Genomic DNA, 24,510 nt, shown 5'->3' with positions numbered 1-24,510 from the left:
AGTGAGTGATTGTATCTGTTCCATAGTAACGAGACTTGCCGCGAGTTACGTGAGTCACCCGGGTTGGTGAGTTGGGTTACCCCTGCCAGGTAGAAATGACTATTGACCTTGACCCGCAAAGTCATCAAATATCTTATATTTCTATAAGGTATTTCTATTAATATGCCTTGGCTCCCCTGAGTCATTGCCGAGTCATGACTGAGTCTGAGCCGGGTCACGAGTCAAATTGCCCTTGTCGAGTTAGAGCCGGGTCTGAGTCTCGTTACTTTGAGATTCTGTTCAACTAACTTACCCCCTATAGTTTATTTAACTCTTATGTAATACTTTATGCCAATCTCTTATTGTGGCATTGCTTCTTCAGGACGCAGCATCGTTAATTGCTTCCTATTGAACATTGTATTTTCTGTTATTTATTATTCTTAGATGCTGTTTATAAAATCGACCAAGTTTAAAAATAGGAACCTCCTAATATTTTTGACTTTGAGAGTAAACTTTAATACAGCACTGATGTAGTAGAGTCATTGCCACATTTTGTGTTTGCTGCTGCCCTGTTTACAAGTCACCATGATCCTCAACTATATTAATGATTGTTATTGCTCAAGTTGCTATCTAATTGGTCCTCCTCAAGATATATTATATTGACCGTTTAGCCTACTTGTATGGATCAGTATAATAATAAATTTGTCAATTTAAAACTTTTATCCAAACAATTAAGTTCGAATTCTGAAATGAACAATTATGCACATGAACACGATAACACAAGATTTATGTGGAAACCCAATGCGGGAGAAAACCACGACAATAAATGCTTTTATATGAACTTTGTTCTTTTACAATGTATTGTCGGCTTCAACCTACTAGAGGCTCCAACTTCTATTTTTATGAGCACCGACTCATTGGAAGCTCCAACTCCCACACTTCGCAGGCTCCGACCTACTGGAAGCACTAACCCTTACTGCCTGTGAGCACTAACCCACTGCACAACAAACTGCTCTTCTACCTGGATAGTGTTGCTCTTACAACTGATGATGGAAATCTTTATAACGCTTTGAAGTCAGTGAACCGCTTCTTTACTTTACTCTACACTCTCCAGTATAACATTTTAAACTTGTATATCAGATAATAATCTGAATATATAAATATTTTTATTTACTTTTTCTCTGCAATATATATCAGATTTAACTATCTGAATATATACTTTCCTTGTATTTCACTTTCTTTATTTTATCTTACTGCTGACTTCCCTTTTATTACTTCATTTCTACTCAATCTGCTCACACTTCTTGTCTGGTCCTTTTTCACTGCACTCTTCTCTATATTTTATCTCTCTCTCTCTCTCTCTCTCACACACACACACACACACGCACACACACACAGACACACAGACACACACAGACACACACACACACACATCAGATTTATTAAATATGAATGTATTCTTTAATCTCCACTCACGTACACATCTGCTTCCTTCTTATCAGCACACAATCTACTTTTCTTATTTTTATTCCTCTACACACTTCCAAACTGTTGACTTCTTATTCTTTCTTCTACACTTTTTTATTTAAACTTCACAAGAACTCTTATTTATATATCTTCTATAAAAATTCACGTCTTTTGAAATGACGAGTCATATCTTAAAATATAATCCTTCTTAACTGATCTCCTTATTAAAGAATCAATCGTAATGTTCATGGTCTTCCTAAAGTTTGGTTATATTAAGTAAAACATCATTGATACCGTCAATTTCTCCATCACTGGTTGATCACCATAGAAGATACTATTATTGCTGAATCATAATTCTTATCATTTTTATTGTTTGTTTCACCCCTCACTCGTGTCATTGTTTATACAGTTGCTGGCAATATCATTTTGTAATTTGTGTGTCCTTTGATTTCGTGCACCTGTAGAACTTTTGGTCTTGCACCTTCAACGCCAACGCTAATATATGTCTTTTTGCTTATCTGCATATCCATACTACTGCTGTAAACCTCCATCATTTTCTATTTCTGACACATCTTTGTCTTGGTGGATTCTTGTATATCATCCTTGCCTCAATAGTCATCGTTCTTATTTGTTTGTCCAGTAAATCACTGCTGGGAGATTATCTGATGTGGAGTCTGAAATATTATTTCTGGAAAGTATTGTATTCAAATATATCCTTCATAGGTCATTCTGTTAGTGCTTTTCTTGTTGCTAACATGACTTCCATTGCAGACCCGAATTCTATATCCTTGATGGTTTTGATAATTTTCTATTCATATTCACTACTGGGCAAATATTATTATTTTGCTTCCATTGTTTATTATGGGGCTCTGTTGTCTGACATAGCAGGCTGTGGACTTTTAATATCTGGTTAAAGATGTTGTTGTTTATCCCCAACACTCGACACATATAACCACCGAGTTGATTACTTATATCCAGTATTCGAACACAATTTCCATGTGTTCAGTTATGTTTATATGCACAAGATGACATCAATTGTATAACCTCCATGGCTGACTCACATCGTTGGGGGACCATATGTCATTTCTAAGCTTCTTCTAGCCAAGTGGTCATCGAGGGTAAGACCATCGTGATTGCCAGAACTGCTCAGTGGACACTTATTATCTTACGCAGGTTATTCATCTTCCACAACTGCATATCAACATGCCATCCTGATAAATAAATCGCTCCTTGCAAATAATTAACTTCTGACGATATTTTAAGTCTTCAGTTAATAACCTTTGACTTGTATATTTGTTGTGCATGTATAATTACTATGCCACCAATCCTCAAACATCAAACTCCACAACACTCTATATACTCTTCTATGCCCATTGCATATATTGTATTTGATTTGTATAAATGCAATGCACAATTTTAGGTTCCTCTATCTTTAACTCTTCAAGAGACGTATAGACTTCTCTTTTAGTCCTTTTGGATCTTGGGAAGTTCTTTCAACATCAATAAATAATATTCTTTATATGCTATTGGCTATCTTGAAACCTATCACACATCATAGTTTAGATTTCTTGTGATTTCATGTTCATAACTTTGACATTGATGATAGTTGTACTAATAATCTTATCCTTACTAGTGAAGCTCTTTGACATCAATGACAATATTTCCATCAATATGTTGATGAAATTTTTGCTCCTGATATTCATTTGTCAAGTATTATGGCAATAGATTATTGTTCACTATATTAATTGCTAGATTTTAAGGGTATGTTCTGTTAGGAGTTAGAGAGACTGAACATTTCTTGTGATTTGTTGTCCTCTTCAATATCTTTGTTGAAGACATCATGTTAGATTATATATTTATTTGATTATTTCTATATTTTAATTTTATTATTATTATTGATTATTAATTCCTATTTTAGAAAGGGGACATTACAGTCAAACATATAATTTTCTACTTAAAGGAATATAACTTCAGTTCAACTATTGGAAGGAATATGAAGTCAAATAAAAGAAGGAAGAAGAAGCCCCTGGCCAGTCCATAAGGACAAATAAACCAAAGCATAAACATATGGGCGACCAAATCACTGTTGAAGTTTGTAGACATGCTCTGGATGAAATAAATAAAGGCCACAAACAGCAACACTAGTATGAGGGACATGTCTCTTGGATTGGGTCGCTACATTGAGAATGATTACATGTTTGTTAGATGGACAGAAAGATGCGAGGAGATATCGATATTCGTTTTCTGACATGCCCAGACTCTTTACAACAGTCATGATTTATATAAACCCAAGCTCTTGGAACAAGATTTTGAAGAAAGCATAATAATGCCTTTACCTGCACCATTACACATGCATTCATGTCTATGCTCCCCCAGCTTTGAAAGTGGTATTTCCTGCTGACCATGGTTTAACTTAAATTCAGCAGTATAATGAATAGAATGCCGACTTTGTCTGTGTTAGTCCTTGCATACTAAACAGGTTGTCCAATGCATCAAACACAATAATCCTTTACAGTGCTCTCAACTGCTAAGGTGCAGAGATCTGCAATAGGGAATATGTATGTTGCAGATGTTGTGATCATATTACTCATTGGTCTATTACTTGGTCAGATGTATAGTTGCAATTGTTGTGACTCATGCCAAGTGATGTATAGTTCAATAACAAATAGTTAACAAGGTTGATGGCAGAGGTACAACTTAAAGATGAACGTGAGTTGTGTAATTTATGTTTACTTCATGTCAAAAAGGTCTAGGTATATGACCTGAAACTTTTGATGAATTGCGAACTCTATAAGAAAATAAAGTTTTCTTTTTTCTAATGGTAATTTAGACTTAGTATATTCAAACCCCTGGCCATGATATCTTTTAGTACGGAGGTGTGACTTTGCACTTAAGCCCGATTGAAAATCATAAAGGATTAATAAACATAAATGCTTAATGATTTTTGTCAAATCTTAGATGGGCATGTCATGATGATAAACCAAACATACATTGAAAACGTGTAAGTTTTTTGAAAAATATTAACTAAAATTTGCCTGGGCCATAGGGGATAGCTAGTTGGTACAGTTTGGGGATGTTTGGATGTCCCTTGTCTATCCCCTAATGTACAAAGGCATCCACTAAACAAAATGTGCATACCAGACATGTTTCCAATTCTTTTCCAAACTAGGGGGTGGGGTGGGAAGTTTTTTTCCCATTCTAGCATCCTTGAAATGCTTCCTATGAGGGACGGGGTCATGTTTGGTAGGGGATCTGTCCCTGGGGAATGCTGATTCAGGTACACAAAACAGTGAAGGGTGAAGGGATTCAAACTGTCATAGGCTCATTATGAAGGCCGCTAGGATGCCATCACAGACTTAATTGTGTTTGATAAGTCCAACATGATGGAGTATTATGGGGGCAATTCGCACTTGTATATGACTAGTCAACTTGTCATTGTATGACAATTAGTGCGTAATGTTATTTTTCTGTAATCACTAGGAGGTTGCATGGAATCTTTTCTAGTTTTGTATTATATCTATTGAAATACCTGATCTTTGGCCATGATAGTTTGCTTGGTTGCCAGACTGAGTGTCTACGATCTGTTTGTGCCCCTACGGTAACTTCTGATTGAAAAATATCTTCTTCACCTTACTGAAATTTTGGTAGTGTTTATGGTAATCTATCTTTAAGTTATAATCTAGCCAACCTAATATTAGGGCTTTGGTGATAAATGTACAATGGTGCCTCACCACAGGGGTTTACTTAGATTCATACCTTCATAGCCATGAAAATTTCCGTGGGTTTCTTTATCACTTGACTGCTACATTCATCTATTTACAAATTATATTTGTGCACATTTTGTCATGTCCAGAGACAGGAAACCAGACTGTAACATTTTTTCAACCTCGGGCACATTTGGTATAATTAGTAGATATCTCAATTTTGATATGCCTGAAACTTAAAGCTTCATTAGTTTGTGGTAAACCCATCCTAGCTATGTGTACCTGCAATAGTTTTCCACCCTGTTTCTGAACAAGATTGTTATTAAGAAATTGCAATGTTTGCTATGGACTGCAGCATTAGCCATAAACAGTGGAAGAGATAACATGCATCAAATGAAAACTTTTTTTTTGCAGCACGATACAACATCAGTTAACCTATATATTAATGATGCTCAATTGCTAATAGCAGGTGTTGCTGAGTGAAGGCCTGCAAGGACTTTACAAAGGGTGAGATTTACTTTTTGTACACAAACATATATTCTGAGTTAACTCTTTCCTGTAAGTATTAAGAGAGTGAAATGGATATAGAAGGTATTCTAGATTTTGTAAGACTAGTGTTCTTATGCTGTTTTTTTGGCAACAGATCACTATTCTAGTTTACAGTGAATTCTTTTATTTTCTGTACATGTTTGTGCAGATTACGTGTTTTGGAAGTTAGCCACTTGTGTATTCAAATTTTAGGAAACTTGCCAAATGTATCTATTTAGATGGTATTGTAGAAGCAAAATGAAGCCCCAGTGAAACCAAGTTGATCAAAATGATCAAGGGAATTGAAGTAATCATAGCAGCATGAATTGTTTGAGGAATAATTTGCGAAACCAAACTGTAGGATTTTTTGATAAAATTGGGAAAAATTGGCAAAAAATCGGATTTACAAAGAACTTATAACTTCGAAAAAACTAACATTTTTTATATAAAAAATTAAAAGACATTTCCATAGCATTAATATATTGGGAGCAAATAAAATATAGAGTTGAACGCATTAATTGTAGGAAACAGATTTTCATTGTTCAAATTCATATTTCTGATTATATTGTCTAAAACACACTGTTGTCCCTTGCACACACGGCGGTTGAAAATAGGGACCCCAATCCTCTTGTGACACCCTGCTAAGCAACCTGACAGGACAATAATAATCTAACCAAAATAAAGCTGCAATTGGAAAAAATTAAAATTAAAAATACTACTACATATTCTCTAAGCATGATTATAAAACCCACTTAAACAGTAAGTTCATTACGCATTCTACAACTGCCATAGCACAAAAGCAGAACTATAAATGCCTTATCATATAACTTAACCTAGGTCCTCTTCGGTTCCCAATCGTTGCTACTTAGGCAACACATCCATAACATACCTAATCATCTAAATACATAATGGATTACATCATATGACTTATAAACATTAACTCCTTTAATTCTAGGTTCATTTTTAAAGCACCAAACTCAAATTTTCCTAGGTTCTTTTCATCATATTAACATCATCATATAGTCACTTGATTCACTAACTGACATTTCATTATTCCCATAGCATTAACATTTATAAATCCACTCAGGTAACAAACTCTAACCATCATCCAATGAATTCCTTATTATGTGATATTTTATAATACAAGTAACAATATCGTTTGTTCAATTGTACAAGTCCATTGTTCACCATTACATATACATTATTATTAGGTAATCATCTTCCACTAACAAGCTTTACATCTCTAAATTAATATTCACATAATCACATAGGAATGTTAACTAATCGTATTCTTATATGCATTACATAACCAAATTCTTCACCAAATACATTGACAATATCATTCGTCTTGATTTAAAAAACATAAAGTACATGATTACATCTCTATCACCATGTCTACAATCACATCACTCTCCTTTAGGGACTATATAAATTACATCATGTACAAGAGTTTATTTTACATGATACAACGTGCAAAAAAATGAAGATCTCTAATGTAGCATAAATGAAAGTATTGATAAATGGATCCATCCATGCAATCACAAGCAACACAAAGCCTCGATAGAGAATGATCGTTACCACTGAACCATATGGAACCTAGAGGGCCATCTCATCGTGCTAAGGAGGTAGACACCAAAGCCTTACACAAAACATACAAACCAAACTAGAAACAAGGGAATGACCAAACTCCAAATACATCAAGGAAAAGCAAGAAGCCATAAAACAAAGCAAAGGCTACCAAAGGCGGAATACCAAAGCCTTACACAAAACATACAAACCAAACTAGAAACAAGGGAATGACCAAAATGCAAATACATCGAGGAAAAGCAAGAAGCCATAAAACAAAGCAAAGGCTACCAAAGGCGAAACGAAACCAGATGGAAAGAGACTCTAGGTCATATGAAGGGTGAGTGTCGTAACATAGCCCTCCCCCTTGGGTTACCCCAATAGTCTCTCTAGACCCCAACCCCCAAGCGGAGACTCATGCGGAACTGAACAACCTTTTGTGATGACAAGGAAAGCTTGATCATACTAGTCTTCACGAACATCTTCCCCACTCCCATCCTTAGCTTATACTAGTGCTCAAAGCACGGGTGAGGCATTAAATTATGTTATTAATTTGAATCTCCCCACCCAACTCATTTAGTAGGTTATTACTTAATATATAAATTCATTAGTGTGTTACCATGGTAGCTACTTAAGGTTGTGTCTCCTGTTGAGAGCACCCATCCTACCATGCACCTAGGTTCCCTAGATTCCCATACAACATTTAAAATCACTTAATCTGGTTTAGGGGACACACATACTTCCCTTCTCACATGGACAAGCCCTAAACACTAATCAAGAATCATAACATACTAGTATCAACATAATAGATTCAAAATACATTTAATCACATAAATCAAACATTAGAATGCTCCAAAGATCAATTAAGATTAATAATATGAGGTAAACAAGCCCTACTCTTCTAGTATGCATCAGAAACCCAAAAATTGCCAAAATCCAAGCAAATAGGGCATTCATCGCATGTGTCTAGATAAGCTACACAATTCAAAGTTTTGCAATGTAGTTGCCTCGTAAAATTAGACAGAAGGATGCATGGGGCAACCTCAGAAAGATGGATGCAATCGGGCATTATTTGAGCCTTTGTAACGAAATCAAAGCGAGACCTGTTTGAGATGTGTCTCATTTTCCTTTCCAAACCTCAACCAATTGAAACCTTAAGACTCAAATTCATGTATGTAATTAAACAAATTCCAAAAATAGATAGATTGAAAACAAGATTTAGGCGAGGTAATATCCACTTTCAGATATAAAACAAAACGAGAAGTACATAGTCTTTTTATCAATTCTACATCATTAACATTTCAAAAACATCAAATAGACAAGAGCATAGACGGTTCACGATCCAAATTGAAGAAGCAACAATAAATCTACCACCACTTGCAAAAATCTCTAAGACCAAAGCAATCAAAACGATAGAAAACTCCTTCCAACCATCAAAAGAACTCTCCTACAAAGTCCCTCTCCAAAATGGAAGAAAAATAATAAAAACTCCAAGCAAGGCACTCACAAAACTTCTTACAAGTCTCAGAAATTTCCATTCCAATTGATGGTCGGATAGGAAGTTGTCCCAATGGAGGTCATGATTCCCAACCTTCAGATAGCCATTGAAATCAGATTGGGGGATATGGAAAGCTTGAGGGAGAAATTGCACAACTCAAATAAGTTGGATGAACAGAGGCTGGTGGCACAATAGGTCACTGAGGTACCACAACAAAGACGCAAGTTGTGGGATGACAAGCACCTCAAACGGGTTTGGGTCGCCCCAGGATAGTGGTAATGAAGTACAATGGAAGAAACAAGATCAAGCCGTGAAAGTTTAAGGTGAAATGGTTGGCTTTGTACCAAGTTAGGGAAGTTGAGGACAATGGCGCTATCAAATTATGAACATTGAACGAATGTGAGATCTCAGAGGCAGTGAATGAGTCTAAGTTAAAGCTCTACAATGAAAGAAAAACTGATAGACAAGGTGACCTGAGCTAGAGGGGGCTGCCACATGAAGTAGATTAAGAAATATAAAAAAGAAAAAAAAAAGCAATCACTGTGGACACCACCATAATATGGCGATCCTAGTCCGTATGACAACTTACAAAGTCGCCATCCAAGCAAACTTTCCGTAGGATGAGATCTTGTTGAAACATTGACACGTGTCCTTGATATCGTCGGTGTGCGGTGATAAAGGGAGAAGCTCAACAAAGGAGAAAACAAAAGTGTAGGCTGTATGGTGTTGGCCCAGTAGAAAGGAAAAAAACACCATATGCCATTGGCAATACGGTAGGGTCGTATGACCTGCTTGACTCCATGCAACGAGATTAGCACTCACTGTACAGAGAGCTTGTAATAAGCCCATGGTATAAAACATTGTACAATTACAACCAATGCCCCTGTATATAACACTGTTGGAGAAGATTAGTGCCAAATGCAAAGCAAGGAAGCTGTAATGTCCCCATTTTTGCCAGCATCGGAGTTTGAGAGATTAGTCTATTATTGTGATCCTCATGGGCTAATTATTGTGGATAGAGGATCTTTAGAGGCAATGGCTTGGCTTGGGAAGGTTTTGTCTTCTCCACAATTTAGTAAGTTACAGGTTGGTCTTCGTTTGGCTCAGAGTGGACTTCGTTTGAGCTTAGTTTTGTGTACTTACTATTTTTGGTAAGTCGGGTGTTGATTGAGATGGACCCTTTATATTTTTGGAAAGTGCATTTGGTCACATGGAGAAATAATAGGTGTGACTCCCATTTCAGATGACATATTTAAATGATGAGTATTTTTAGAGTTATTATATTTTTAGTGGCCAAATTATTTTAAAATCATTAAATGGCTTATTATAAAGTTATAATTAAACCTTATAATTTCGTTTAAGTTGAGGGTTGAGTCATCATTAGAAGAGACCATTTATTATATGCGTAAGCCAAGTATTAAATATTTAAAGTGATGTGTCGGAAAGTTTCAAAAGTTGAGTTCTTTTGGAAAACTTTCACTAAAGTTGAGTTCTTTTAAAAACTTTTATCAACAAAGCATTATAAATATGAGCTCATTTCATTGGAAAAAAACATGCTTGAATATTTATTTTCTTTTGTTGCCTTTGTGGCTTTTATGAGTCTGAAGTTTGTTCCTTTGCTGAAGTACAAGGGTTTGATTTTTGGTGTGCATTTAATCCACAACTGAACTATTGTGGATTAAATTCTGAGACTTGTTCAAGGCTGAAAATCTGAGTCTTCTTTATGTATCTGCTGTTGCTAAGAAGATGTTGAGTAGTTGGGAGAAATTGGTAGAATTAATTACTATGTATTACATCTGCTGTTGGGCATTGGAGATTGTCATTCCTTTTGGCGTTAGTAGGGCCTACAATTAATCACCTATACCACTGCAAAGAAGGTGATTGTCACTGTGAAATTTGGCATTGCATTTCTAGATTTAGCATCACTTCTATTGGGGTTTTGGTATTTTTTAGTTTCATTGCAGATTTGGACTGTGAAAACTACAGATTCCTTATTATATTTTGAAATTGATACTGTATTAGCATTCCAAGTTATCATTAGTTATCATTGTTAATACTGAGCATAAAAAGTGAATGGTAAATTGTTCTTGGTTCATCGTTTGTAAAATCATAACTTATTTATCTAACGAATTTTTACTGGAAATACATAAATCATTGATTAGTTCAGTCTTTGAATTTACATATATATTTAGTGGTACTGGAAGATATTGGAGTATGCTTGCCAAGTATTTTGAAAATTTGCCAAACTCTTAAATTTGTTAAAAATTTGAGTTGTTAAAGTTATAATCTAGTTAGGGTTATTACAGTGGTATCAGAGCGGTTTCTTGCCAGCCTACAAGAATTGGGGTCAAAATTATTTGATCACTGATTTGGTCAGGAGTTGATAGCACTTGTTTCGTTTAGTATTTAGTAGTTATGGATGGGGACAGGAGATTCATTCCCAGTAGACATTATACCTGTAGACGGCATACTTCACCACCTAAGAATGAAGAACCTGCGATATAGTTTGGTATTCTAAAATAGTTGAATGTATTAGTAAATGAGTTGAATCAAAATCACAAACAGATGACCCAACTGATTTCAAATCGGAGATTTGAGCAAAGCATCATATTACTTTTACGAAGAGTGAAAATTTGATGATACAATGGTGGCTATAGATGTGAGAGACATTTCTTTTGAGACACTGCATGAGTTGGACATGGTGGATGTGGAGTATCATAGCAATTCATGTTAGGTTGAGTCAGATGATACAGTTGTTGACATGAGCCCCCAGGATTGTGCGTTTGATGGTGATTTAGTGATAGTGGAGGCAGGAGCATGCGAGGATATTGTCATATCAGCAACCACTTCTATGTCGGTTGAACCATCTACCAAGGAGTTTGGCGGTATGCATGTGGTTGTAGATGTGTACTCTGATGATAGTACACATGTTATTAATGATGAGGTGAGTGATGTAGAGACAGAGTTATGCTATATTACTCATCAACATAATGTTGATATTCACTTTGTGGACAATCCTATGTTCGACATGGATGCAATATTGTCTTATGATAATCCCCATTTTGAGATTGATGTTTATCACTCCCCTGAGTGGAGTTGGGCTCAGTTTTCACCATCTGTAGACACAGTTTAGTTTCCTAAAGCCATAGTTGGTGATGCTCTTGTAGCCACAAATTCTGATAAGGATGTAGTTACATCCATTGCAATTATAGATACAGTTGGCATGAGTGCATATGGTTCTCTTGTAGCTAGGTCTTTTTCAGGGATTGTTGATGATGATCTGGATTCTAGTCTAGTATATATTATATGGGTGGCTATAGGGAAGAAGAGTATACTCAGATCTCCTATGAACTTATCTTTTGGTGATGCCCTGACCTTTACATCATCAGCAAAGGTACTGGGTACTATATTGCAGGCGATGTGGATGGATGTGATGTTGGCTTGCAGTTGGTTCAGTGTTGACAGGTATGACACATACTTCTCCATTTGGGATCCAGGTGGAGGTTGGAGTTCACTATGTTGCCGAATTGCTTGAGGACAAGCAATCTCGGGGAGGGAGGACTGTATTGTCCCCATTTTGCCAGATTAGCCTATTATTGTGATCCTTGTAGGCTAATTATTGTGGAAACAGGATCTTCTGAGGCAATTACTTGGCTTAAGAGGGTCTTATCTTCTCCACAATTCAGTAAGTTATAGGTTGGTCTTTGTTTGGCTCAAATTGGACTTCATTTGGGCTTAGTTTTGTGTACTTATTATTTATAGTAAGTGCATTTGGTTACATGGAGAAATAATAGGTATGACTCTTATTTTAAATGACTTCTTTAAATGATGAGTATTTTGGGAGTTATTATAGTTTTAGTGGCCAAATTATTATTAAATCATTTAGTGGCTTATTATAAAGTTATAATTGAGCTTTATAATATCACTAAAGTTGAGGGTTGAGTCATCATTGGAAGGGGCCACTTATTAAATGCCTAAGCCAAGTATTAAATGTTTATAGTGATGTTGTGTTAGAAAGTTTCAAGAACTAAGTTCTGTTGGGAAACTTTCAGTGAAGTTGAGTTCTTTTGGAGACTTTTATCAACAAAGCATTACAAATATGGTTTTTCTGAGTCCAAAGTGTGTCCCTTTGCTGAAGTATAAGGATTTGATTATTTGTGTGCATTTAATCCACAATTGAAGTATTGTGGATTAAATTTTGAGACTTGTTCAAGGCTGAAAATCCGACTTTTCTTTCTGTATATGTTGTTGCTAAGAAGACGTTGAGGAGTTGGGAGAAATTGGTAGAACTAATTATTGTGTATTACATTTGCTGCTGGGCATTGGAGATTGTCATTCCTTTTGGCATTACTAGGGCCTGCTATTTGTTGAATCTAGAGCCCAGAAATCAATGGTGATAAACAACAATAAGGAGCCAAAACTGAACCAATAAACACCAAAAATATCTTGAGAAAACCCTTCGAGAAGGAAGGAAAAACCCCAGCCACACAACAAAGATATATTTTTATTGATAATGAAATGTTCAAGTGTATAATATCCTTTTCTTGATGCGAATATATAACAATAGGAGAGACTCTTCATATTATAACTGAAGGTCTCTTGAGACTCTCATAACTCCTATAATTAATTATGACTCTTCGAATATTCAGGCCTCAATGCATGTGAATGACATGTCTTTTACATTTATTATTACAAGTTAAAATTAAGTGTCCTTTTTAGCTGAAGATGACAATAACGGTAATAATGTCCAGATTTCGAGAGATGAAGATCTCTATTGCAGATCTAAACTTTAACACTCCCTCTTAGCAAGAGAGAGATCTTTAGCTGAATAGTCACACAAAGCTGCAACCAAAAATGTCAATGATAAATTCTGATCATATGAATTCAAAACATAATTCATGGAGTTACTCAACATGAAAACCTGTAACAATGAGTCGTATTCATGGAATCACTCAACATGAAACCCTGTAACAATTACTTATATTCATGGAATCACTTAACATGAAAAGATTTGCAAGACTGACAACTAAGCCTTTGTTCACAGACTCTCTCAACGTGAACTGCCATGGAATCTCTCAACATGATATCCAACTCCCATCACGGAATCTTTAAACGTGATGACATCATGGACTCTCTTAACATGATGTTCACTATTGCATAGTGAAAGAGTTATCATAGCTGATCTTACAATCTCATTTATTCATACAAGAATAGAAATAGGCATAACAAGACTTAATTCCATTTAAGTCTCAAATCTTACAAATACCACAAGCATCAGAAGCATATATGATAATGAAGAGGATTCCATAAATATTGCCCCTTAATTAAGAATTATTTTGATCACAACAATAAGAAGAGAATGTAACCTCCCTTTGCAGCTGAACATCTCCCTCTAAAACCCAAGCTCCCTCTGAATCTCATATTCAAATTAATTCAATTCAGTAAGCAACATCCTTGTGCAGTCTGCACAATCACCTCATTGCTTCCTGCAGTCAAATAACTCATAAAACTAAACTAGAGATAAATCTGAATGCACTTTTAGACATGTACTAGACTCCTGCAATCCTATCCTTTCTACGATCAAAAAGTTGCAGTTGCATATCCTTTTCTTTACAATTATCTCCAGAATGTATAACCTAATGAATCTCATACAGTATGAAAAAATTTCTTATGATATTCCACAGTGTCAATTGAATGATAGCATATATACATTCTAAAGTTAAAATAATGATCAATACCCAAACTAAAATACTTATCTCAAAAATTATTCCACCCAAAATGTTCTCAGAAACTTGAAGCACTAGCAGCATCCGCAACACTACTTGCATATATCTCAAAAAATAGCTTTGGAAAACAATTTCTTAGTTTTGTAAGTTCTTTGAATGCAATTCTTCTTTTATCTTTATCTGATGCAACGAAAAATCATTAGAACCAAGAAGTTCGTCTCTAACTCTATCCCAAGTGCATTCAAATCGAAAAGCACCTCTTGGATGCAACTTTCTAGCCAAACTGTCTACACTAGAATCTGTGTAAAGACACCTCACTAGCAAAGGATGATTTGCAATCTTACAAATTGCATAAAGTAATTCGAAATCTGACGCTGAGGAATGAAGTGGACAACATTTGATATGTTTGAACCTGTACTTTTTGCCAGATGTGAAGCTGAATGACTTTCTTCAATAGCCTCTTTATATGCATTGACTTGCATTGTCAAAAACTCTATCTTATGATTCTTTTTTATACCAACTGCTGCCTAACATATGATTTCAAGCGCCTCAAATAAATGGCCCCAATATTGATTTGAAATGAGCAATCAAATCTCTGTCTTCTGCTGAAGCACCCAAAATCTTCTTCAAGTCCACATTAGTAGTCTCAAAAAGATTTGGCATCATAAACTCCAAGAGGAACCACAGCTTCTCAAGATCATTTGACGTTACACACATGCGATGATATAAGAAAAGGCCAACCGACACATTTATAATCTCAATATGCCGAGCAAGAAAACGATTGTATAGGAAATCATTCATGAATAGGTAAGGCTACAAATTCACGGAGGAAACTGATGGTAAGTAAAACACATTCAAATGAACATGAATCATAAACATTTAGACATAAAATTAAAACCACCACCATTACCAAGCCATCTTGACAGATAATCATTGAAATAGGTTGTAGTCCTCAATCATGCCAAGATAAATAAGGGCCGCTATCAAGAAAAAGAAAGACATAGAACCGATGACATTCAAAAAATGGCCAAGCACAAATACATCAGCAATAAATCACACCTAGAATTCATTGTCTTGAAGACATACACCGATGGTAAAGCCACGTAAGAGAAATAAGAACCAATGACGATACACAAGAAAAAGTTCACAACAACATGAAGATACGGAATTTACACTCTACAAGAAAGAAAGAATCCCATGAAAACTTCCAGCGAGCCATTGCAACTCTTGCAATAGATGCTATAGAAGACCAAAGCACCAAAAAAATTACGAAAGTCTCACATATGATCGAATCTATCCTCAATAAAGAAATCTAGAACCAAAATATATATTTACACCCTGAAGATAAAAGCACTGCCTTCATCAAGCACAATATAAGAATACGAGCCTCACTTCAAACAGAGAACAAGGATTGATACACCGATCCAAGAAAAATGATCAAAACAAGATTACCAGAATATGTTGAGAAAGATTGTAGGCTTGGTAGTAATGGCATTCACGATCCTCTGCGATAGACATGATCCTACACACTCATGTTGACAAGTTTCGTATGAAAGAATGAATGACATATTTGTCTGCAATCATGTCAGCGATCTGCGTATCAAAATGATCGGACAACAAGAGCTCCTTCATGTCGTGAAATGATTGCTGATAGATTCTTCTGGCCTATTGAACTACCACACTCGAAACCTAACATGACAATTGTTGCACGCTTTGCTTTCAAATTTTGCACTTACGCTACGAAAGGCAGGTTATCGGGATCCTACGTGCGCATGTGCATGATATCCCCTACTTTGCCACGATTCAAATGAGGGACCTCTCGGGAATGATATGGATTGAGATCCAGATGAGAAGTTCGAGTAAGAAGATTTTTCACTGTTGTAGGCAATCTCACCATTTATAGAATGCCGATCCTTCTGTCTTCTCCTTCTCTCTCAAAACCGATATGAAATATCATCTCCCAAAAAAAAAAATGTCCTAGACTCAACATTTCAACTATTGAAAAATAAATATAGGCAACCAATGCATTGAAACATTCAAGATTGCATAGAACCTTTGACTTCCCACATAAATGTACAATTAAACATCCAGAGTATTATTGCAGAGAAAATAAATAACTCCTTGACATATATCACTGCATAGAGACATTTAAATTCTTCTCAAGACATGATCGTAAACTGAGGAAACAAAACCTACACCTCACATTTCAATTTTCAAAACTACGGGCAAGAATAACAGAAGCTGCAAGACTCTTTTATTTGTTGTTATCTGAACTTGGCTTTGATAGCATGTTGAATTTAGAGCTCAGAAATCAATGGTGATAAACAACAATAAGAAGGAACCAAAACTAAACCAATAAACACCAGAAATATCCTGGGAAAACCCTTCAAAGAGGAAGGGGAAAACCAAGCCACACAACAAAGATATGTTTTTATTGATAATGAAATGTTCAAGTGTACAATATCCTTTGCTTGATGCAGATATATAACAATAGGAGAGACTCTTCATATTATAACTGAAGGTCTCTTGATATTCTCATAACTCCTATAATTAATTATGACTCTTCGAATATTCATGCCTCAATGCATGTGAATGTCACATGTTGTAACATCCACTTTTCTTGGGTCTTAATTAACAACTAACATATCAAAGAAATACAATTTTAACTTCATTTTCATAGGAAGACAGTTATATCAGTCATGTTCATGTGAATGAGATTTATGATTAAAATCAGTTAAACACAATTTCTTAACAAAGAATTGAAAACACCATCAATGAATTTACTATGGAAATTAAAATCTACATACCATGAAATTCGAGACCGAAATCAATCTAGGGATGCTTCTGCAACCTCTCAGGTTAGTCTACAAATACCACTATAACAATATCAAATGACGACTACCATCCAATACCACTATATCAAAATCAAATGACTATTACCATTAAATACCACTATATCAATTAGGGCATCACATACCGCTATATCATTTAGGGCTTCAAATACCGCTGTATCACTTAGGGCTTCAGATACCGCTGTATCATTTTTCTCCTTTCGATTTATTAGCTGTGGCAATAACATAAGATTAAAAGATATGCTCATAATCATTATTCTTATATATGAAAAATTGAAATAACAATCCTATAGATATATTCCATATTCAGTTAGATGATTAACCGATCTAACTGGTTGACAATTACATTGACAATACAAGTTGCTTTCATTTAAAGAAATAACTGTAACGATGATACAACTCAATTAATCTTACCTTTTACTTGAATATATATCTTAAAAGTAAAAATACCTATTTCCGACAAATGTTTGAATGCATAGCTTATCTTTATTTGATGCACGTTCAACATCTTGTGGAGAGGGGAAACATTGTCAAGGGCTTAACCACCCAACCTTGGACCATAACTTATCCACACACAATCTCTAACCAAAAAGGCCCTCCCCACCCAGAATAGACAGGGAACATCTTGTCATCCATTGAGCATCATGGTATCTAATCACACCACTCGACTTGATAGCATGAGAATACAATAAACGTGATCATGCATGAGCTATTAAGTAAGATTTTTAAAATTTTTTTTTATTGTATCGATTCTGATTTTACTCTCTAATCCTTGTAGGATTTCATCTCACCTCTTCACCTTTTGTGTGGCTTAACAGCCGGTGAGTCCTAGGTGTTCAGAATTTTTAGAGCATCTGACTCTTATTGATTCAAGAGTATTGCAATCTTCCAACATTTCACAAACTTCTTTTAAAGAAAGAGACTTGCATAAATATTTATCAGCTGACTTAAAAATTTATTGGCAAATGGCTTATGAATCCATGCTATAACACATCAATATGTTTATTGCTAAGCAACTCTCTAAAGTTATAAGTGATGGTAAGTTATAGCTACAACTATGGAAATCACTTGTAAAAATATCACATGACCTGATATAGTTGGGTCTGTCCTGATGTATTTGCAAAAATGACTTGGTAACCAGCTCTCCTTCAATTGCTAAGAATGTATCCAAAATGCTGAGATACTCAGTCTTTTGTGATGATCGATTCACACATAGCAAGGTTCTAAGGCGCTGCTTGGTGAATAGAAACTACAGATTTAAATAACAGTGAATCCGAGTTCTAAAGCACTGCTTAGTATGCTTATCACAAACTGTGACTAGAAAAATTATGTTTTGTGACTAACTAGAAAATATTATTGGATAGTATATTTAATTCCAGATTTATTATACTTGGAAAAACACTTACATAAGGGTTGTAGCTAAATTATTTTGAAAGTTAAAAGAAGAGGACTGATAACAAAGAACATGGAGTATGCAGCAAACTCGTATTGTAGCTTTGAAATAAATTTGGAAAAGAAAGAATCTTGTGAGCCTAATTGGCTGTTATGGAAAAGCAATAAAATGGTATTGAAATAGCATTACATGGCCTGAGGTATATTTTTAATATGCCTGAAAACTTGCAAATCGAATTGGAAAATCTGTTGTATCCAAATGCAGAATACCTATTCCTCAATGGCCGAGTACCTACGACAAAAATACTGCTTGTAAATGGAAGTGAAGACGGGTGCTGAAGGTAGTAGAGAGGGTAAGTAAAATTGTAGTCGGGTGTGTGGATTATACTAACCCCGACTCCCCTCATGGCTTCTATATAAAAGAACAAGCCATGATTTCTTGGCTTCCGTAACATAAAAGATTATTGTCAATTTATCATGCCAAGTGTTAATTGGTTAAAAGCAAAGAATATTAAAATGGAAAAATAAAGTTGGAAGATTATAGTTCAAATATTATTATAATTCGAATGTTATTATATTTTGAATATTATTATTATTTTATATTTATATATGTACATGTAAATATATAAATGAGGTGACATCACTTTATTAAATTATTATAATATAATGATGCCATTTTATTTTTATATCTATATGTACGTATATACATATATATTATAATATAAAGCGCAAGATCATTTAAAATCCTTTGAGGTACGTTTTGTAATTCAATTAAATTGTTTTATGTTTTAAATTATTTATTTAATAGCTCATGCAGTTCCATTGATTGTATCTTGATGTTCAAATTGCTAGGTTCTCAACCCATTTGCCCAGTGATGGTGATGCTCCTGTGCCTAATTCTTTTCTGACAATGCTTCCACCCCTTTGCTGTGCTTCCTACAAGGAAATTCTCCGCAGTTAAATCATATTATCACAACAAGTTATAAATAATCATAACGGCTAACCATCTATTCAATTCTATGATTTCGTGATAAATAATCAACTAGCATGTTATCTTCACATGAAATTATAATGACTAACAATCTTACTATTTCACAGGATTATTACAAATTTAACTATCAACTTACTTCACGTGAACCTCAACGGCTATATTTTAAATAAGGTCAAAAATTGGGATGTAACATGTCTTTTACATTTATTATTACAAATTAAACTTAAGTGTCCTTTTCGGCTGAGGATGACAATAACGGTAATAATGTCCAAATTTCGAGAGAAAGATATCTATCGTAGTTACAAACTTTAACACTATTGATCACCTATATTGTTACAAAGAAGGTGATTGTCATTGTGAAATTTGGTGCTGCATTTCCAGATTTGGCATCACTGCTGTTGTGGTTTTGGTATTTTCAGTTTCACTGCAGATTCAGACTGCAAGAACTATAGGTTCCTCATTATAATTTGGAATTGATTATTGTATTAGCATTCCAAATTATCATTAGCTATCATTGTTAATAGAAATCTGGAGACTTTTACTGAGCATAAAAAGTGAATGGTAAATTGCTCTTGGTTCATCATTTGTAGAATCATAACTTATGTAGCAAATTTTTACTGGAAATACATAAACCATTGATTAGTTCAGTTTAGAGGAATTTACATATATATTCAGTAGTACTAACAGATATTGGAGTATGCTTGCCAAGTGTTTGACAAATTGCCAAACTCTTGAATTTGTTAAGAATTGGAGTTGTTAAATTTATATCTAGTCAAGGTTATTATAGAAGCTTGGAAGCCTGCACCGCACAGAGGAAGCGTAGAAGCTTGCGCTGTACAAAGGAAGCTTGAAAGCCTGCACCGTACAAAGGAAGCCTGCGAGCCTATATCGGCATAATACAAAGCAAGGAAGCCTGCACCGTACAATATTGCTATAGGCACCAAGGGTAGTGGGTGCACAACAAAGACATAAAAGCAATATTGTCATGTATTATAACGGTAAGAAGTTTAGGTGCTCACCGCACAAGGAGAAGGAGATGCCTATTAATACTGATAAAATGAGAACTTTTAGAGGAAGATAGGCAAGGCTATACAGTATTGGCACACACTAAAACACACGAAGGAATATGTCGGTTGAAAGTATAGCATGCCAAGAAGAGAACTTGCTCACAACAACATAAATATATCAGTATACTAGAAGCAATGACGGTTAATGCTGTACAAAGGAAGATTGTGGCAATTGAAGGAAAAGACTATGCGATTGAAAGATTTGGTGCCCGATGCACAATAGTTATGGCAAGGCAAAGCATAACAACAAAGATAATTGCACGGGATGAATTTGAAAGATCGAACACGCAGAAGGCACACACTATTGGCTAAACCCTAATGGTTTTTGTTTCTTTGCACAAAACAACAAAATGTGATATTATTGATGAATGCGGTTGGTAAAAGAAGTTGGAAAGCCAAGTTATAGTTACAAGGAAGTACTTCCAATTGCATGGATGGAAATGCTCAAGTGTTACTTCTAGGAGTAAAAGTTACAGGTAAATTAGATATTGAATCCAACAAGGATGAAGAAAATAAGGCCCAAAGTTCAAGTGGCGTTGACTCCTCCAAAGGATGCAGTAACAACAGAATGTATGGCATTAGAGGGCTTGAATAGGCTCGAATGCAAGAAATGGTGGCAAAGGACCCTTGAAGATGACCTGATAAAGAAACATTTGAGAACAATGTAGGTACAATGGGCAATACAGATGCCTGTGTTTTGTATTAAGGACTACGAAGGTGCAGTCAGAATGATGATAGACCTTCGACATTCCCTAATAAGCACATTACATATCTTGGACGAGACTTGAGAGTTTCATTCACGATTGCGGAGTTTATGCAAATGTTTGGTATACCAAGGTGCAATGGCAAAAAGATTGACATGAAGGCATGAAAGATGACGAGGGAGGCAAAGGAGTTTTGGATAAAGTTGGTATCTTCAAGCCTTACACCTCTAGAATTGGAGTTCATGGCAAAGATGTCGAAGGATCAAGGTATGAAGAAGTCTTTTGTCGCAGAAGGACCATGGCGTAGTATTAGGGATACAGTAGACTAATAGGGTCTAGTCATGTCTCCGATATCATTCTCCCTTAGATAGTATTGATGAATGAACTGATGAATGACACTACATATGATTGGGCTACATTATTGGCAAAGAGAATATTCGAGTTCATGACCCTGCAACATGAAACATTTTACATGCCACACGCATAAAAATTCCATTTGATCAACTAGAGGTGAGACTTGGCCTCTTGACACCTGGCAAGCTTCCCATCATGTGTTGGAGGCACTTGGACACGCTAATAGATGAGAAGGTACTTTCATGGCAGAAGTGGCGAAGGCAAGTTGTCTTTGAATTTGAGTCAAAGGACGTAGATAGTGGATGGGAGGAGATGTTAGAGAGTTCTAGTGCCTCAAAAAAGGGGGATAGTTAGGTGTTCGAGGACGATCTCATTGAGCCAACAATTGCTAGAGTCAACTTGACATTGACACCCTTCCACACAGGTTTTGTTCACACAACCTTTAATGTCAAACACTACACACTAGGCTTCATCAATATCGGTAGGATTGGTGACCTTTGCAACGATTCCACCTTTTGGCCAAATCTGCACGCCAATGAGCATCACACCTATGATAACAGTGCCTTCAGAGGCAGAGACAGTTTTAGCACCTTTGGTGGAGTTAGTTTCAGCACCTTCAATTGAGTTCATTTCAGTTGCACCACCACCTTCAGCGGAGTTGGCTTTATGTTTTAGTTGCACCACCACCTTTGGCAGAGTTGGCTTTACGTATAGTATTGAAGGAGGTTGGGTAGAGTAGAGCCTCAAGGGGGAGATCCCAGATAGACAAAAACAAAGGAGAGAGTGCCATGCAGAGAGATGGAGATCGTCAGGGGTGGCAAGATGAAGAGGAGACAACATAGGTAAATTCATTCCTAAACAAGTAAATATGGTATTGAGGAGACTAATTGGGGGCACCCTCACCTCTCTACAACACGATCTACCAGCCCCATAGGAGATAATCGATTTGGATGCTAAGAGCTCACTAGCGAGATTGATGCTCATGGAGTTAGAGAAGATAGACTTTGAGCCCACCAGAGAGTCAGAAACTCAAGTGGAGTTAATCATTGAGCCTACTTAGGAGATACTTGTGATAGTGATTGTAGAGAAGGGTGTTATATAGGAGCATAGTAAGATGGAGTCTAGAGAGGGTGAAATGGAGCCAATACGTGTAGGAGATGGTTGCTCGAGCTAGGAGGGTGATAGCCTTTGCTTAGTTATGAGCTCAAGAGGAGGTGATAGATGAGTTGGAGAGGCTCTTGACATTTGAATGAATAGGGTGTACAAAGGAGATCAAATTTTGCTATGAGTCTATGGGGTGGCCAACAACATAGTCCCTTGCCATGTTGGTGGATTGGGCACTGCGAGAGAGTCTAGGAGAGACTCAAGTGGCTGCGTTGGTCAGGGAGATTGAGTAGGCCTTTAGAGAAGGTTACTACACTGTATAATGCTTAGAACATGTCTTGGTCACACATGAGACAACTAGTATGGAGTTGGCGACTGAGTTGTGGATGATGAAGGGAGACATGGCTCAAGAGAGGGAGACATGGGCCACAAAGAGGGCAACCATGTAGGCAGATTGGGAAGCCATGTAGATAGAGAGGGATACTTTTTGGTTTAGTTGGAGGAGGCCAGGTTTAATAAGGTTCTGTTGGAGTCATGCGTAGCAAGTTCTATGATGGAGTTTGATGCTAGGGAGAAGCAGGTACTAGAGGTAGCTATGACGGTGAAGAGGACGATGGAGAGGAAGTTGGTTGTAGATCGAGACTTGTAGCTTAGAACACAACAAGTCTACGAGTTGTGGGCTTGCTTACCATCCACCCCACCTCCACCATCCACGACTATGACATCGGGGACACACTCTTAGCCTTTCCTATCTTGATTTTCTTCTCTTTTGTATAGTGTAGTGTAGTTTGTGATTTTTAACATCATTCCATTTTGATTATATGTTGCTAGGAGACAACTTTCTTTCTAGGGGGATGATATTGTCGGGTATAATGCTATGTGTTGTCTAAAATGTTGTTAATGTTAATCATGTCATTGGTCATTAGTGTGGATGAAGGATAGGTAGTTATGGCCGCGATGGTTTACGCCACATCCCCTCAGAGGTTATATGTACACTTTTGAATAGAAGACGACATCATTATCATTGGCATCACTGATGTTGTGCTTATCACCTGATGTATACCTTGATTTATATTAATGGAAGATATGGTAGTTCTCTGATGTTACCTTGCACTTGCTTATATCTGTTATAGATCTTTATCAGTAGCATGCATTATATTACCTTTACTCATAGGCGGTAAACATATTTGGGTCAAAATTCCCCACCTATATGCATTTTAATCCTAACTCAAGTCAATAACCATATTAGTAAACTTGTAAAGTGCAATAAAATGTGCTTTTGGGTTCAAATTCCCCACTTATAAGCACTTAAGTATAACATGTTATGGCCTATAAAAAGTCCACCTATATATATTTAGGACTTGTATTTATTGGCAGTGAGTTTCTAATAGGTGTTTTGCATGTTGATATATATTATGAGTGATAAAAACCCTATCTTTATGCATTTTAAATGTCTCATGTAAGTTAAATTTGATAAATAACTATAGTTTTCAATAAAGTAATATGAAAATAGGTTTAAAATGGTTAATTTTCATAAAACATTAAAAACTATGGTCAAATCAACTCTAAATAAGCGGA

General features: G+C 35.9%; 1 protein-coding gene across 11 annotated transcripts in view; it reads left to right on the top strand.

Annotated features, from left to right (window-relative positions):
• The window catches only part of LOC149539079 (Mitochondrial substrate carrier family protein), a 159,732-nt gene that overhangs the window by 87,007 nt on the left and 48,215 nt on the right, over positions 1 to 24,510 (top strand). For 6 of the 11 annotated variants that reach the window (XR_016356157.1, XM_089800434.1, XM_089800435.1 and 3 more), the window contains one exon: positions 5,620 to 5,657. Coding sequence is in view for 10 of the 11 variants with exons in the window: in XM_089800434.1 (XP_089656560.1) it covers positions 5,620 to 5,657 (38 nt within the window). In the remaining variant the exon portion in view is untranslated. Of the gene's footprint in view, positions 1 to 5,616; positions 5,658 to 24,510 lie in introns of all 11 variants that reach the window. The other 5 variants (XM_089800433.1, XM_089800427.1, XM_089800431.1 and 2 more) reach the window with 1 other exon arrangement.

The sequence above is a fragment of the Cupressus sempervirens genome, chromosome 9 (assembly GCF_028749045.1).
Source record: "Cupressus sempervirens isolate cs-2001-9-10 chromosome 9, ASM2874904v1, whole genome shotgun sequence".
Classification (NCBI taxonomy): Eukaryota; Viridiplantae; Streptophyta; class Pinopsida; order Cupressales; family Cupressaceae; genus Cupressus; species Cupressus sempervirens.
This window is presented reverse-complemented; position numbering and strand designations above follow the sequence as displayed.